This window comes from Stegostoma tigrinum, chromosome X (genome assembly GCF_030684315.1).
Source record: "Stegostoma tigrinum isolate sSteTig4 chromosome X, sSteTig4.hap1, whole genome shotgun sequence".
NCBI classification, from domain to species: domain Eukaryota; kingdom Metazoa; phylum Chordata; class Chondrichthyes; order Orectolobiformes; family Stegostomatidae; genus Stegostoma; species Stegostoma tigrinum.
In genome coordinates this window covers 731,137-746,433 of record NC_081404.1, presented here as the reverse complement: position 1 = coordinate 746,433, position 15,297 = coordinate 731,137, and the positions used below count along the sequence as shown (strand labels likewise).

At 42.8% G+C, this 15,297-nt stretch overlaps 1 protein-coding gene across 2 annotated transcripts in view; it reads right to left on the bottom strand.

Annotated features, from left to right (window-relative positions):
• Positions 1-15,297, bottom strand: part of spryd3 (SPRY domain containing 3) — a 364,516-nt gene that overhangs the window by 330,782 nt on the left and 18,437 nt on the right. For both annotated transcript variants that reach the window (XM_059643420.1, XM_048523593.2), the window contains exons 4-5: positions 10,088-10,212; positions 2,286-2,421 (exon numbers count right to left, since the gene is read on the bottom strand). In XM_059643420.1, the coding sequence (XP_059499403.1) occupies positions 2,286-2,421; positions 10,088-10,212 (261 nt within the window). The remainder of the gene's footprint in view (positions 1-2,285; positions 2,422-10,087; positions 10,213-15,297) is intronic.

Sequence of the window (15,297 nt, the reverse complement as noted above, 5' to 3'; positions counted from 1 at the left end):
AGAACTCAATAAAACATATAATCTAAAAACAACCTACACTACACTTACAAAAAAAAGAGTAAGGTTACACTGTTTTGGCCACATCTGAAGTATTGTGCCCATTCTGGTCACCTCATTACAGAAAAGATGTGGAAGCATTGAAAAAGGTGCAGAGGAAATTTACCAGGATGTTGCCTGGAATGGAGGAAAGGTCTTATGAGGAAAGTTTGAGAGAGCTAGGGCTTTTCTCTTTAGAATGACAAAGGATGAGAGGTGACTTGATAGAGGTGTACAAATGATCAGAGGTATAGAGTAGGCAGCCAGAGACCTTTTTCCTAGGGTCGAGGTAGCTATTACAATGGGAATAGTTTTAAAGTGAGTGGAGGTAGATGTAGGGGAGATGTCAGAGGTAGGTTCTTTATTCAGAGTGGTAGGGCCGTGGAATGCATTGCCAAAGAGGGTAATGGAGTCGGCCTCATTAGGGGCATTTAAGCGGCTATTGGTTAGGCATATGGATGATAGTATAAGGTAGGAGAGAAGGTTAGATAGACCTTAGGTTTAGGGTTAAAGTTCAGCACAACATCGTGGGCCGATGGGCCTGTACTGTGCTGTACTGTTCGATGTTCTATGTTTTATGTTTACACATTAAAAAGCCACTTAGCTGCTCCGCTGCTGTGAGCTCTCCCACATGGGTTTCTCGAAGGTCAGCTGTGAATTTCGCTGTTTGTTAATATTTTCTTAGATCAACCCCAATGTCCAGGGATACTTGAAATCAAGCAGAACAGTCAGCTGTGCAGATTCAATGCCCAGTCAGTCAGCAGTGCAGGTTTATTTCTCCCTTTGATACACTGCCCATGTGGTTCTTGCCTTCGTCTCTATTCTTCCTTTTTCAAGTGCCATTGTTTTGATCTTTTTTCCACCCCCAAAAATTCCCAAACAAGGCAACAGCTTATAAAACAGTAATTACTGCTCCTAGAACGTGAGGAAATCAGCTCTAACACTGAAAATACCTCAAAATAAAAAGGAGCAGCTCTTATAGGCACAATTTTTTCCAGCCCTCCAATTTGAGCATGCAAAAAAAAATCTATTGCCCTCCAAAAATGATGACTTATTTAAGTTTAAGTGTAATGTTTAAAGATAAGTAAATTAAAACACAATACGCTGAAAAGGTTTGAGAGGTTGACAGCACCTGTGGAGAGAGAAACTGAACAAATACGAGTCAAATATGACTCTTTTTCAGTCCTGCACCTCCCAGTCGCAAACCATTTCCACTCCCCCTCCCATTCTTTAGATGACATGTCCATCATGGGCCTCTTGCAGTGCCACAATGATGCCACCCGAAGGTTGCAGGGACAGCAACTCATATTCCGCTTGGGAACCCTGCGGCCTAATGGTATCAATATGGACTTCACCAGCTTCAAAATCTCCCCTTCCCCCACCGCATCCCTAAACCAGCCCAGTTCGTCCCCTCCCCCGACTGCACCACACAACCAGCCCAGCTCTTACCCTCCACCTACTGCATCCCAAAACCAGTCCAACCTGTCTCTGCCTCCCTAACCTGTTCTTCCTCTCACCCATCCCTTCCTCCCACCCCAAGCCACACCCCCATCTCCTGCCTACTAACCTCATCCCACCTCCTTGACCTGTCCGTCTTCCCTGGACTGACCTATCCCCTCCCTACCTCCCCACCTATCTTCTTTTCTCTCCATCTTCGGTCCGCCTCCCCCTCTCTCCCTATTTATTCCAGAACCCTCACCCCATCCCCCTCTCTGATGAAGGGTCTAGACCCGAAACGTCAGCTTTTGTGCTCCTGAGATGCTGCTTGGCCTGCTGTGTTCATCCAGCCTCACATTTTATTATCTTAACATTTCACAATCTAGTTATCACAGACAAGACAAATAGTGATTTTTTTTTTAAAACCTTTTGGTCTCACCTCTCATTACTCATACATGAGTATGTGTCATGTTTTATTCTCTCTTAGATTTTATTATGAAAAAACTCAATCCTTCCTGGATAAAAAAAAGCCTGATTAAATTGAGTCCTTTTAAAACATTTATTTACAAATATTTGGGCTGGGAAAAGGTATGCATAAGAAGGGGTCCGTTCTACATTAATCTTGTTGCAACCAACAGAGGGACGTGAGGAAAGGGGAGCCAAGAGCATAACCATTTAGAGGTGTCCCATCTGCAATCATAAGTCGTGGGCTCTCGCCCAGGGACTGGCTGTAACCGAGGATAGAGGAATAATATCCTGATATGTCTGAGATGAATAAATGCTTCAACTTCGATGAAGTGTATTGTTCCCACCTCTTTGCCATTTCTTGTGAAAAACACAGTTGCCATTCCTCTATCAAAGGATTCTGGGTGGACTCCACAACCAATTCGATCACCCGTAAAACACTTAGGTCCAAACTGCTGGCCCACCTCATTTCCATTAAACAACCTACAGAATCAAAAATAATCAGTTCATTAAAAACTGAGCTCATATTCTTTATAATCAGAAAATACAAGTCCACATCTTCAACTCAAAATTAATATTGCCACACAACAGGTTTCATTAGAGGCTGGACTTCAAATCATACAAGTTCACTGCTTTCAAAGAACCAAGATTTAAGAATGAATAAAAGGCTTTTTTTAAACTTTTTTTTTAAATGAGTGGAAGGAAACAAAATTCACATAAGTACAGAAATACCATCCAAGAAAAATACAGGGTTAAGTTCTTTGTCCACCTTTTTCTTTGATTATTTCTCCTCGCATTTCATTGAATCATAGAATTACTACAGCGTGGAAACAGGCTACCCTGCCCAACAAGTCCACACCAACCCTCCAAAGAGCACCCCACCCAGATCCATCCCCTCACCACATCACTGCAACCCTGCATTTCCCATGGCTAATCCACTTAACCAACACATTATGGGTAATTTAGCTTGGCCAATCCACCCTAACTTGCACATCTTTGAACTGTGGGAGGAAACCGGAGCACCCGGAGGAAATCCACGGAGACGTGGAGATGCGTGTGTGGAGTTTGTACAGTCGCCCAAGGTTGGAATTGAACCTGGCTCCCTGGCACTGTGAGGCAGCAGTGCTAACCACTGAGCCACCATGCCATCCCAAACAGACCAGAGCCTGTATTCAGCACCTTAGACCATTCAGCCATGCTACCTATATGAGACATACAAGATGATCAGACGATTAGATAGGATGGACAGTGAGGGTCTTTTTCCGAGGATGACGACTTCAGCTTGTACAAGGGGGCATAGCTACAAATTGAGGGGTGATAGATTTAAGACAGATGTCAGAGGCAGATTCTTTACTCAAAGAGTGGTAAGGGCGTGGAACGCCCTGCCTGCCAATGTAGTTAACACAGCCACATTAGGGGCATTGAAACAGTCCTTGGATAAGCATATGGATAATGATGGGATAGTGTAGGGGGAGGGGCTTAGATTAGTTCACAGGTCGGCGTAACATCGAGGGCCGAAGGGCCTGTTCTGCGCTGTATTGTTCTATGTTCTACGTACCCAGATCAATCCATCTGCATTGTACAATTTGACAGATGACATAGAAACGGTGAAGCTGTTATTCATGGTAATGTCACTGGATGAATAATCCAGAATGCCAGGCTAATGTTCTGAGGGCATGGGTTTGAATCCTACTGTGACAGTTTGTAACATTTCAATTCAATAGCCTAATGGCAACCATTTATTGTTTTAAGTACCCATCCAGCTCATGAACATCCTTCCGGAAAGAAAATCTGCCTTGCTTACCAAGTCTGGTCGACAAGCCTGACTCTTAAGTGCCCTTTGAAATGGCCAAACAAGTCACTCAACACAAGAAAATTAGGGCGGTAGTGAGAAGTGACTGAGGAGGATTCCGGGAGAGATCAGCTAACTCACAAAAACTGAGAAGGGGAGATACCTGGCAGGTGAATTTCAAGGCAGAAAAATGTGAGGTAATGTATTTTGGTTGGAGAAACAGGGAGAGACAGTACAAACTCAATGGTAAAACTTTGAAGTAAGTACAGGAGGACAGGCTCCTTGGGTTTCAAGTGCATATTTCTCTGAAGGCGGTTAGGCAAGTTGAAAACATTGTTAAGGCGGCTTATAGGGTCCTTGGGTTTACAAATAGAGGTATAGAGTATAAAAGCAAGTAAGTGATACTACACCTCTACAAGTCATTGGCAGCTCACATTTGGATCATTGTGTTCAGTTTTCGGCACCTTATTTAAGGAAGGATATTAAAGTCCTAGAGAGAGTGCAAAGGAGGTTTATTGGAATGATTTTAAACACAAGGAACCATTAGGGCAATTGGGCTTATTCTCCTTTGAGTACAGAAGATTAACAGGTGAGCTTTTTGAAGTTGTCCAAAATTATGGTCAATTTTGGCAGGGTAAACAGGATATTCTGTTTCCACTGGTTGTACTTCAATACTCAGGGTCACAATTTCAAGGCTGTCAGCAAGAAAGAGCGAGGAGTGGGGTAAGAAGAAACTTCTTTACTCCCACAGTCATTACGATTTGGAATGCGTTGCCTGGGAGAATGGTAGAGGCAGATTCCATACACAGTTTCAGAAGAGAGCTGGCTATATATTTTAAAGTGACGTATTTAGAGGGCTACAGAGATACGGCTGGAGAATGCAACCAGCTGGGCAATTCTGATGAAGGGTCTAGGCCCGAAACGTCAGCTTTTGTGCTCCTGAGATGCTGCTTGGCCTGCTGTGTTCATCCAGCCTCACATTTTGTTGTCTTGGATTCTCCAGCATCTGCAGTTCCCATTATCTCATCAGCTGGGCAATTCTTTTGGGAACCAGTAGAGACACAATAGGTCAAAAGCTGTACTGTAAAATTCTATGATTCTATGAAAAGAAGAACAGTCAGGGCCAGGTTAATGAACACAGCAGGCCTGGCGGCCTGAAGTGGTATTTATTTTAATGCAAGGTGTATAACAGGTAGGGTAGATGAGCTTCAGATTTTGGGTCTGTGCATGGAACTATGATGTTGAAGCCATTACATAAACTAGTCTGGGAGAAGGGCTGAACTGGCAGTTCAATGTTCCAGGATTTAGCTATTTCAAGTGAGAGAGAGAGAGGGTTGTAAAGGGGTCGGGGAGTTGCATTATTGATTAAGGAGAATGTCACAGCTGTACTAAGAGAGGGCATCTTGGAGGGCTCATCCAGCAAGGCCATAGGGTAGAACTCAGGAATAAGAAAGGTACAATCACTATGATGGAGTAATACTACAAGCCTTGCAATAGCCAGCGGGATTTAACGGAACAGATATGTAGGCAGATCTTGGAAAGATATAAAAGTAACTGGGTTGTTGCAGTGGGTGATTTTTTTTGTTTAATTTCCCTAGTATTAACAGGGCTTCCTTCATGTCAGGGCCTTAGATGGGGCAGAATTTGTTAGGTGCATCCAGGAGGGTTTCTTGAAATAATATGTAGGTAGTCCAACTAGGAAAAGGGCTATACTAGACCTTACATTGGAGAATGAGCCTGACCAATTGGTCAAAGTTTCAGTGGGGGAGCATTTTGGGAACAGTGATCATAATTCCAAAAGCTTTCAGATAGTTATGGATCAAGATAACACTGATCCTCAGGTGAAATTGAGGCAAGGCTAATTACAACAGGATTAAGCAAGAATTGGGGAAATGAGATTAGAGGCAGCTGTTTGAGGATAAATCCGCATCTGACATATCTGTCTTTTAAATGCCAGCTGATCAGAGTTTAGGACCAACATGTTCCTGTGAGGATGAGAGATAAGGATGGCATGATTCGGCTGACCTGGATGACAACAGATATTGAAAGCTTAGTCAAAAAGGAAAAGGAAGCATATGTAAGGTTTAGGAAAGAGAAATCAGACAAAGCCCTTGAGGAATGTGAAGGAAGTGGGAAAGAACTTTAATAAAGAATTAGGAGGGGTGAAAAAAGGCCGTGAAATGTCCTTGGCCAGTAGGATGAAAGGGAATCACAAGGCATTTTATACATATACTAGGAGCAAAAGGGTAGGTAAAGGGTAGCTATACTCAAGGACAAAGGGGAGAGTTTATGCATGGAACTAGAGGAAGTAGTTGAGGTCCTTAATGAGTACTTTGCATAGTTATTCACCAAAGCTAAGGACATGGATGATAGTTTATGTTGCTATTAAGGAGGAGTTGGTGTTCGGTATCTGGAAAAACATTAAGGGTAATAGGTCCCCAGGGCCTGATGGGATCTTTCCCAGGATATTGTGGGAAGCAAGTGAGGAGGCTGCTGGGTTCTTCAAGGAGATTTTTGTTTCATCTTTAGCCACAAAGTCCCAGAAGACTACAGAATAGCCAATATTGTTTCTTTGTTTTGCAACAGGGTTAATTCAGGGAGCCATAGACCAGTAAGCCTTATATCAGTGGGAGCGAAATTATTGGAGGAGATTCTTAGGGACAGGATTGATTAGATTAGATTCCCTAGAGTGTGGAAACAGGCCCTTCAGCCCAACAAGTCCACACTGCCCCTTGGAGCATCCCACCCAGACCCATCCCCCTATAACCCACACACCCCTGAACACTATGGGCAATTTAGCATGGCCGATCCACCTAGCCTGCACAACTTTGGACTGTGGAAGGAAACCGGAGCACTCGGAGAAAACCCACACAAACACAGGGAGAATGTGCAAACTCTGCACAGACTCTGCACAGACAGTTACCCAAGGCTGGAATTGAACCCGGGTCCCTGGTGCTGTGAGGCTGCAGTGCTGACCACTGAGCCACCGTGCCACTCCAAATTTACTCACACTTGTAAAATAATGACCTTATTAGGGATAGTCAGCTATCCCTAGATAACTAGGGATGTTATCTACATAGATTTTACTGAAGCATTTAACTAGGTGCCTCAAGGTACATTGATCCTGAAGATTAATCCATAGTGAGTTGGTAAGTTAGGTACAAAATTGGCTTGGTCATAAAAGACAGAGGGTAGTTGTGGAGGTGTGATTTGCTGAATGGAGGTCTATGACCAGTGGTATTCTACAAAGATCAGTGCTAGGAACTCAGTTTGTAATCTAGAAATATATTAGTGATTTGAACGAAAATATAGGGGGTTAGATTTGTAAGGTTGCAGGCAACACAAAACCTGATAAGAGTTGTCACTAGTGAGGAAGGTTATCAAAGGTTGAAGCAAGATATCTATCAGTTTGAAAGTTGGGCAGAGAAATGGTAAATGGGGTTTAATCGAGACAAGTGAGAGGATGAAATTTGGGGAATCAAATGCAAGTATTCAGTAAACGGCAGGACTCTTAGGTGTATTGATATACAGAGGCATCTTGAGGTCCAAGTCCATGGCTCCTTGAAAGTTGCAACACAAGTGGATAAGGTGGTAAAGAAGGCATACAGCATGCCTGCCTTCTTTGGTCAGGGCATTGACAATAAATGTTGGCAAGTTATTTTGCAGCTGTATAAAACTTTAGTTTTGGCCACATTTGGAGTATTGTGTGCAGTTCTGGTTACCGCACTACAGGAAGGCTTTGGAGAGGGTGCAAAAGGAGTTCACTAGGATGTTGCATTGGAGTGTTTGAGCTATAACGAGAGGCTGGATTAACTTGGACCGTTTTTGTCGGAAGCTGAGGAGTGATCGGACAGAAGTAGAGAAAATTACGGATAGATGGGTAGTCTTTCTGATTACAGTATTTTTGAATATACTCGGAGTCCTTTTCTCAGGGTGGAAATGTCAAATACTCGGGGGCATAGGTTTAAGGTGAGCGGGGAAAAGTTTAAAGGAGGTGTGCGAATCAAATATTTAACACAGAGGGGTAGATGCCAGGATTGCGCTGCCGGGGAGGTGGTAGAAGCAGACACAATAACAAAGTTTAGGAGGTATTTAAACAGATACATGTACAGGTAGGGAATAGAGGGAGACAGATCACGTGCAGCCAGATGGCATTAGTTTAGAATGGCAATGCGTTCAATGCAGACATAGTAGGCTGAAGGGCCTGTTCCTGTTCTGTACACAAATAGCAATCACGATCATGACTGAATTAATTGGGATTCTTTCAGCACTGACCATGCCGGTGCATCACTGAGAACCAACACTCAATCACATCCCCACACGTTATGGGTTACAGACAGAGCAATGCCCCTGCTACATTATTGCAAACAAACAGTCCCCAGACAGGGACAGCAAGCGATTAAATACAGAGTAAAGCTTCCTCTGCTCTTTTAAACTGAAAATAAAGCTCTCTCTACTCTTTTAGCGTGAGAGTAAAGCTCTTTCCACACTGTTCCCAGCAAATAATCCCATGCCAGCGATAGCAGAGCATTCTCTGTAGATTAAAGCCCCTTTGAACATGACCCTATCAAAAACAAATGATGGGATACATTCAAGAATCCCAAGTAAAACGGGGCAAGAAATAGTGCACGGTCTTGAAATTGTCAGTTTTTTTTTTAAAAGGTTGGTTCATCAGCCAATGATGGCGAGCCACTTTCTTGAATTATTGAGGTCCATGTAGTGCTGGAAGATACACTATATTTTTGGGAGCAAGCTCCAGGATATGACCCAGCAACAAACAACAAACAGTGATATCGCTCCCGATCAGGTTGGAATGTGAGGAGAATTTGCAGGTGACGGTATTCACACATGTGCTGCTCTTGACTTTCCAGGAGTAGGAAATAGTGGGTTTGGAAGGTGTCTGAAGGAGTGCTGGGGGGTTGTTGCAATGCATCCTGTAGATGGTACATGCTGCTGCTAGTATGGATATGTGTCTAAGGAAGTGAATGTTCAAAACGGTGGATGTGATACCAAACAAGAGATTTGGGTGGTCCTGAATGGTGTCAAGCTTAAGTGTTGTTGGAACGGCAACAACACTAAACCAGCACTAAACCAGTCAAGCGGGGAGCCTTCTACCACACCCTTGATTTGTGCCTAGCGGACAGGCTTTGAGGAGTCACGGTGGCTCAGTGATTAGCACTGCTGCTTCATGGCGCCAAGGACCTGGGTTCAATTCCATCCTCGAGTGACTGAATTTGTGGAGTCTGCACATTCTCCCAGCATCTGCATGGGTTTCCTTTGGGTGCTCCAGTTTCCTCCCACAGTCCAAAGGTGCGCAGGTTAGATGGGTTCACCACAATAAAGTACCTATAGTGTCCAGGGGAGTGCAGGCCATGTGGATCAGCCATGGGAAATGCAGGGTTACAGGGATCAGGTAGGGGAGGATGGGTCTGGGTGGGCTGCTCTTTGAAGGGTCACTCTGGACTGGATGGACCAAATGGCCTGCTTCCACGCTGTACGGATTCCATGCATCACGACATGTGTCACACACTGCCGGATTCCTAGATTCTGACCTGCTCTTGTAGCCATTGTATTTATATGGCTAGTCTAGTTCAGTTTCTGGTCAATGGTCACCCCAAGGATGTCGACAGCATGGGATTCAGCGAGTTGATGTCATTGAATGTTAAGGGGCAATGGTTAGATTCTTTCCTGTTGAAGATAGTCAATGTCTGGCATTTACGTGATGCAAATGTTGGTATTTGTCATTTATCAGCCCAAGCCTGAAATTTGTCCAGGCCTTGCTATATACGAACATGGATTACATCGGTATGATGTGTTCTGGATGGAACAGAACGCAGAAATTATCAAACATTCTCACTTAAGAAATTTTGTTAAAGAGAACATTGTTGACGAAGCAGCTGAATCTGGTTGAATTTGAATACTACTCTGGAGAACTTCTATAGTGGTGTCCTTGGGCTGACAGGACTGGTTTCTAACAACCGCAAACATCCTTCTGCTCAAAATGACTCAAAAAAGTGGAGAATTTTCCCCTGATTCCCAACCAACTTTACTCAGGCTCCTTGATGCTACCTACATCTTGCTCAAATGTTGCCTTGATGTCAAAGGCAATAGACGTGTTGGAGAACTAGATGGCACTCATTTATGACCTCTGTTGTGGAATCTTTGATGTACAAATGAGCAACTCAACTCTAATCACCGCATTCGAAATTAATTCACAATGCATGAAGCAGTCTGAGATATTTCGAAGTGTGATAAAGTTCTACATAAACAATTATTGCTTTAACAGCTTCCACTGGAAGAAGAACAAAGACATTGCAGGCAGATTATTTTCAATTTCAGATCTTCTGTATGACTCACTTGCCATCATCTGCATGGTAGGCAATAGAATGCGGAAGCCATCCTGGTTGATGATCCAGCTTGTAATACTGAGGGACTAATCCTACTGCAATGGTCCCTCTTACGCCAGTATCCACTATACATACCTAGACGGAGGAAAAACAGGTCATATTTCATTAACTAAGTGGCATACTTCTGCAACAGAGTCATATTCTTCAGAAATATCCAGTTTTCCTGTCAGGTCTGTACTCTATGGAATTTAGAAGAATGAGTCATAAAGCTCTACAGCATGGAAACAGGCCCTCCGGCCCAACTTGCCCATGCTGCCCAATTTTCACAATTTAAACAAGTCCCATTTTCCTGCATTTAGTCCGTGACCCTCCATACCTATTCCATCCATGTACCTAATGAGAGGGGAATCTCATTGAAACTTACAGAATACTAAGGGGCCTGGATAGAATGGATGTGCAGAAGATGTTTCCACTCGCAGGAGAGACTGCGACCCGAGGACACAGCCTCAGAGTGAAAGGATGACCCTTTAGAACTGTGATAAGCAGGAATTTCTTCAGAGGGTGGTTAATCTGTGGAACTCATTGCTGCAGAAGACAGTGGGGGCCAGGTCATTGAGCGTAATTAACATAGAAAATGGAACATAAAGTATAGCGTAGGAACAGGTCAGTGGGCTCACCATGTCTGTGCCAACTACAATGCTGTTCTAAGGTAATTTCATCAGCTTGCATATGGTCTGTGTCCCTCTATTTTCTGCCTGTTCGTGTGCAGGCCTAAATGCCTCTTTTGCTATCATATCTGCTTCTATCACCTCCCCTGGCAGCACATTCCAGGCATCTATTAATGTCCAAATAAAATAAACTTCCCTTGCACATTTCCCTTAAACTTGCCCCCTCTCACCTTGAACTTATGCCTCCTAGTATTTGACATTTCCACCTAGGGAAAGAGACTTCAACTATCCAACCTAATCATGTTTCTCACAATTTTACATACCTGCCATCGGTTACCTCTCAGCCTTCAATGCTCTAGCAAAAAATGATCTGTTTTTTCCAAAACAATCAAAGTTAATTCAACCTCTCCTTACAGCTAATACAGTCCAATCCAGGCAACATCCTGGTAAAACTCTTCTACAGCCTCTCCAAAGCCTTCACATCCTTCTTATACTGTGGCAACCAGAACTGTGCACAGTACTCCAAACGTGGCCTGAACAAAGTCTTACAAAGTTGCAGCTTGGCTTGGCAAGGCAAGATTTATAATCAATGCCCTAACCAATGGGGACAAGCAGGCCGTATATGCCTTCTTTACCACCTTATCTATTTGTGCTGCTACTTTCAGGGAGCTACAGACTTAGACCTCAAGATCCCTCTGTATATCAATGCCCTCAAGTGTCCTGCCGATTACCATATACTTTCATCTCATGTTTGATCTCCCAAAATGCATCACCTCACACTTGTCCAAAATAACTTCCAACTGCCATTACTCCAACCACCTTTCCAGCTGATCTATATCCTGCTCCATCCTTTGATGTCCTTCCTCACTATTGACAACTCCATTAATTTTGTCTTGTGCAAACTTACTAATCAGACCTCTGACATTTTCATCAAAATCATAAAGATATATTCCAAACAATGGATGTCCCAGCACTAACCCTTGTGGAACACCACTGGTCACAGACCTCAAGTCAGAAAAATATCCTTCCACAACTACCCTCTGTCTTCTACGTGCAAGCTACGTTCCAAGTAACCACGTTACGTCCAGTGCCTATACACCTGCATTCCCCGTGCAGATGGCCTAAAAGGCCCTCTGCTTCTTCCTGTCCCGCAGGCCTGACCAGTCCTCCTCCACTGACATCCTCATCTGCATAGCCGAACTCGTCCTCACCCTCAACAACTTCTCTTTCAATTCCTCCCACTTCCTACAGACAAAGGGGGTGGCCATGGACACCTGCAAGGGCCCAAGCTATGCCTGCCTCTTTGTAGGTTACATGGAACAATCCTTCTTCTGTACCTACACAGGCCCTAAACCCCACCTCTTCCTTCATTACATTGATGACTGTATCGGCGCCACCTTGTGCTCCCATGAGGAGCTCAAAGAAGGAAATAACAGAATATTATTTGAAACAGTGAATGACTGGAAAATTCCGAGGTGCAGAGGGATTTAGGTGTTCTGGGCATGAGTCACAAAATTAGTGTGCAGCACATGATTTGGAAGGCTAATGAGCATCAAAGTAAGGATATTATGCTTCAGTTACACAGGACATTGGTGAGACCGCCTCTTGTATGCATTTTTGTCAAGGAAGGATATGTGTGTCTTGGAGGCAGTTCAGAGGGCATTTACTCGATTGATACTGGAAAACTAGGCTGCCTTATGAAGAAAGACTGGACAAAGTGGACTTGTTTTTACTGGAGTTGAGAAGACCAAAGGGTGATTTGATTCAAGTTCATAAAATTCTGAATGATCTTGACAGATTGGATATGGTAAGGCTGTTTGTTCTGGTGGATTAGCCCAAAAGTGTGGGACGCTGCTCTTAAACTTAAGGGTTGTCCTTTTAGGGCAGAGATATAGGGATCTCTACTCCTAATTTCTGGACCAAATTAATTTCACAACCCTTCACAATCACAGTCATACATGTGATTACAGAATTACAGAAGTGTTATCATTAGAATCCCTACAGTACAGAGGCCATTCAGCCCATCACGTCTGGGCTGCACCTCCAAAAAAGCATGCCACCCTATTTCTATAACCCCACATTAACCACGGCTAATCCACCTAGCCTGCACACACAGACAATTTGGCATGGCCAATCCTCCAAACCGGCACATCTTTGGACTATGGTAGGAAACCAGGCCGCCTGGCAGAAACATTATACTTCATTTGTCATGTATTTTAATCACTCATTCAATTTGTCCAAATAACATTTGAAGTATGCTCCTCACAAATCACCCTCTCGCCCAAATTGTTGTCTGCAAACTTAGAGATATTACATTTAACTCCCTCATCTAAATTATTAGAATGCACTGTGAATAGTTGGGATCCTACTGCTGAAGCCTGCAGTACTAATCATAGCCAACCACTTGGAAAAAGGCCCATTTATCCCTTGTCTTTGTTTCCTGTCTGAAAACTAGTTCTCTATCCATGTCAGTACACTATCACCAATCCCATGCAGTTTAATTTTACACACTAATCTCTTAAGTGGGACCTTATTGAAAGCCTTCTCAAAGTCTATGTAAACCACGTCCACTGACCCTGCACCCTACACCCCCATCTACATCTTCAAAACATTCCAGCAGATTTGTCAAGCACAATTTCCCTTTCATAAATCCATGCTGACTTTGTGCAATCCTATCATTGTTTTTCAAGTGGTCAGCAATTAAATCTTTTAATGAGAGACTCTAGCATCTCCCTACCACCAATGTCAGGCTAACCAGTCTTTCATTCCTTATTTTCTCTCCACCTCCTGTTTCAATGATGAGGTGACATTACCTGCCCTCCAATCCATAAGAACTGTTCCTGAGTCAATAGAATTTGAAAATGACCACTACATCCACAATTTCTCCCTAAATATTCCCTCATGTAGATCATCAGGATCTGGGATTTATCGGTCTTTAATCCTATCAATTTCTCCAACATCATTTCCCTCATAGAACTGATTTCCTTCAAATCCTCCTTCTCATTAAACCCTGCATAAACTAACAAGTTTGGAATTTTTTTAAATGAAGACAGAACCAAAATATGTATTTAATTGATCTGCCATTTTCTTTGTGCTCCATTATAACTTCCCCTTTAACTGTAAAGGGGACCTACATTTGCCTTAACTAATCTTTTTCTCTTCACACATCTCGAAGCTTTAACAATCAGTTTGCATGTTCCTTGCAAGTTTACTTTCAGACTCTTGACTCTTATTTCCCTACCTCAGATCTCAAACACTTTGTCCTCCTTTTCTGAAATCTAAACTGCTCCCAATCCTCGGGTCTGCTGCTTTGTTTTTTGGTAAATTTGTATGTTCCTTCCTTGGATTTAATACTATTCCTAATTTCCCTTATTACCTTGGTCGGTCAACATTTCCCATTTTATTTTTGTACCAGACAGGAATGAACAATTGTTGAAATTCCTCCATGTGCTCTGTAAACATTTGTCACTTCCTATCCACCCGTCATCCCTTTAAGTAACATTCCCCAATTTATCATAACCAGCTTATCTCTCACACCAGGCCAAGCAGTTCATCCAGATTCACACTTCGTTATCTTGGATTCTCCAGCATCTGCAGTTCCCATTATCTCTGATCACAATTTTATCTCTCACACCATCATGGTTTATTTTTAGATTCAGGACCCTATTCTCAAAATCAACTATATTACTCTTCATCTTAATGCAGAATGCTATCATATTTTGATCACTCTTCCCAAGAGCCTCACACAGCTAATTTGCCAATTATTCCTTTCTCAATACACAATACTCAGTCTAGGAAGGCTGTCCTCTAGTTGGTTCCTCAACACATGGTTTTCTGAATCAATATCCTACACACTTCCTGAATTCCTTTGCGATGGTATCGTTACTGATTTGATTTGCCTAATCCACATGCAGATTAAAATCACCCATACTTGGAGCCATAGCTTTATAACTTGCATTTCTAATTTCCTGTTTAATGCTTTCCCCATCATTACCATTACAGTTTGGATGTCTATAAACTAGTAGGTATAACCTTAATGGAACAATGGTCAATCTGCAACAAAGAGATAGTTCGGGTATAGTTAAGGTACATTCCCAACATGTGGAAGGTAGGTCAAATAAATCCAGAGTTTCCTGAATGACAAAATGGAGAGAATACAATAAAGCAAAAAAAAACGAACATATGACAGATGTCAGTTTGATAATGCAATTGAGAATCAGACTGCCTGTAGAAAGTTCAGAAAAGAAGTGAAATGTAAATACACAAACAGTAAGTATGCAGAGTGACCTATAGGCATAAAAGGGGATCCGAAAATCTATCAACATATAAATAGTAAAACAGCATCAAGAGTGGGGTGAGGTCAAATAACATTTACACATAGAGGCTGAAGCATTTATTTGCAGTTGTCTTTGTAAAGGAAGACAGTAATCTACATTCAATAGGTTGGTGGAAGTTAAAGTTGATGAGTCAATAGGCATAGCTGGACTACGTTCATGACTGTTGAGGGAGGCATGGGTGAAACTGCAAGAGGCACAGGCCATAATTTTCCAGT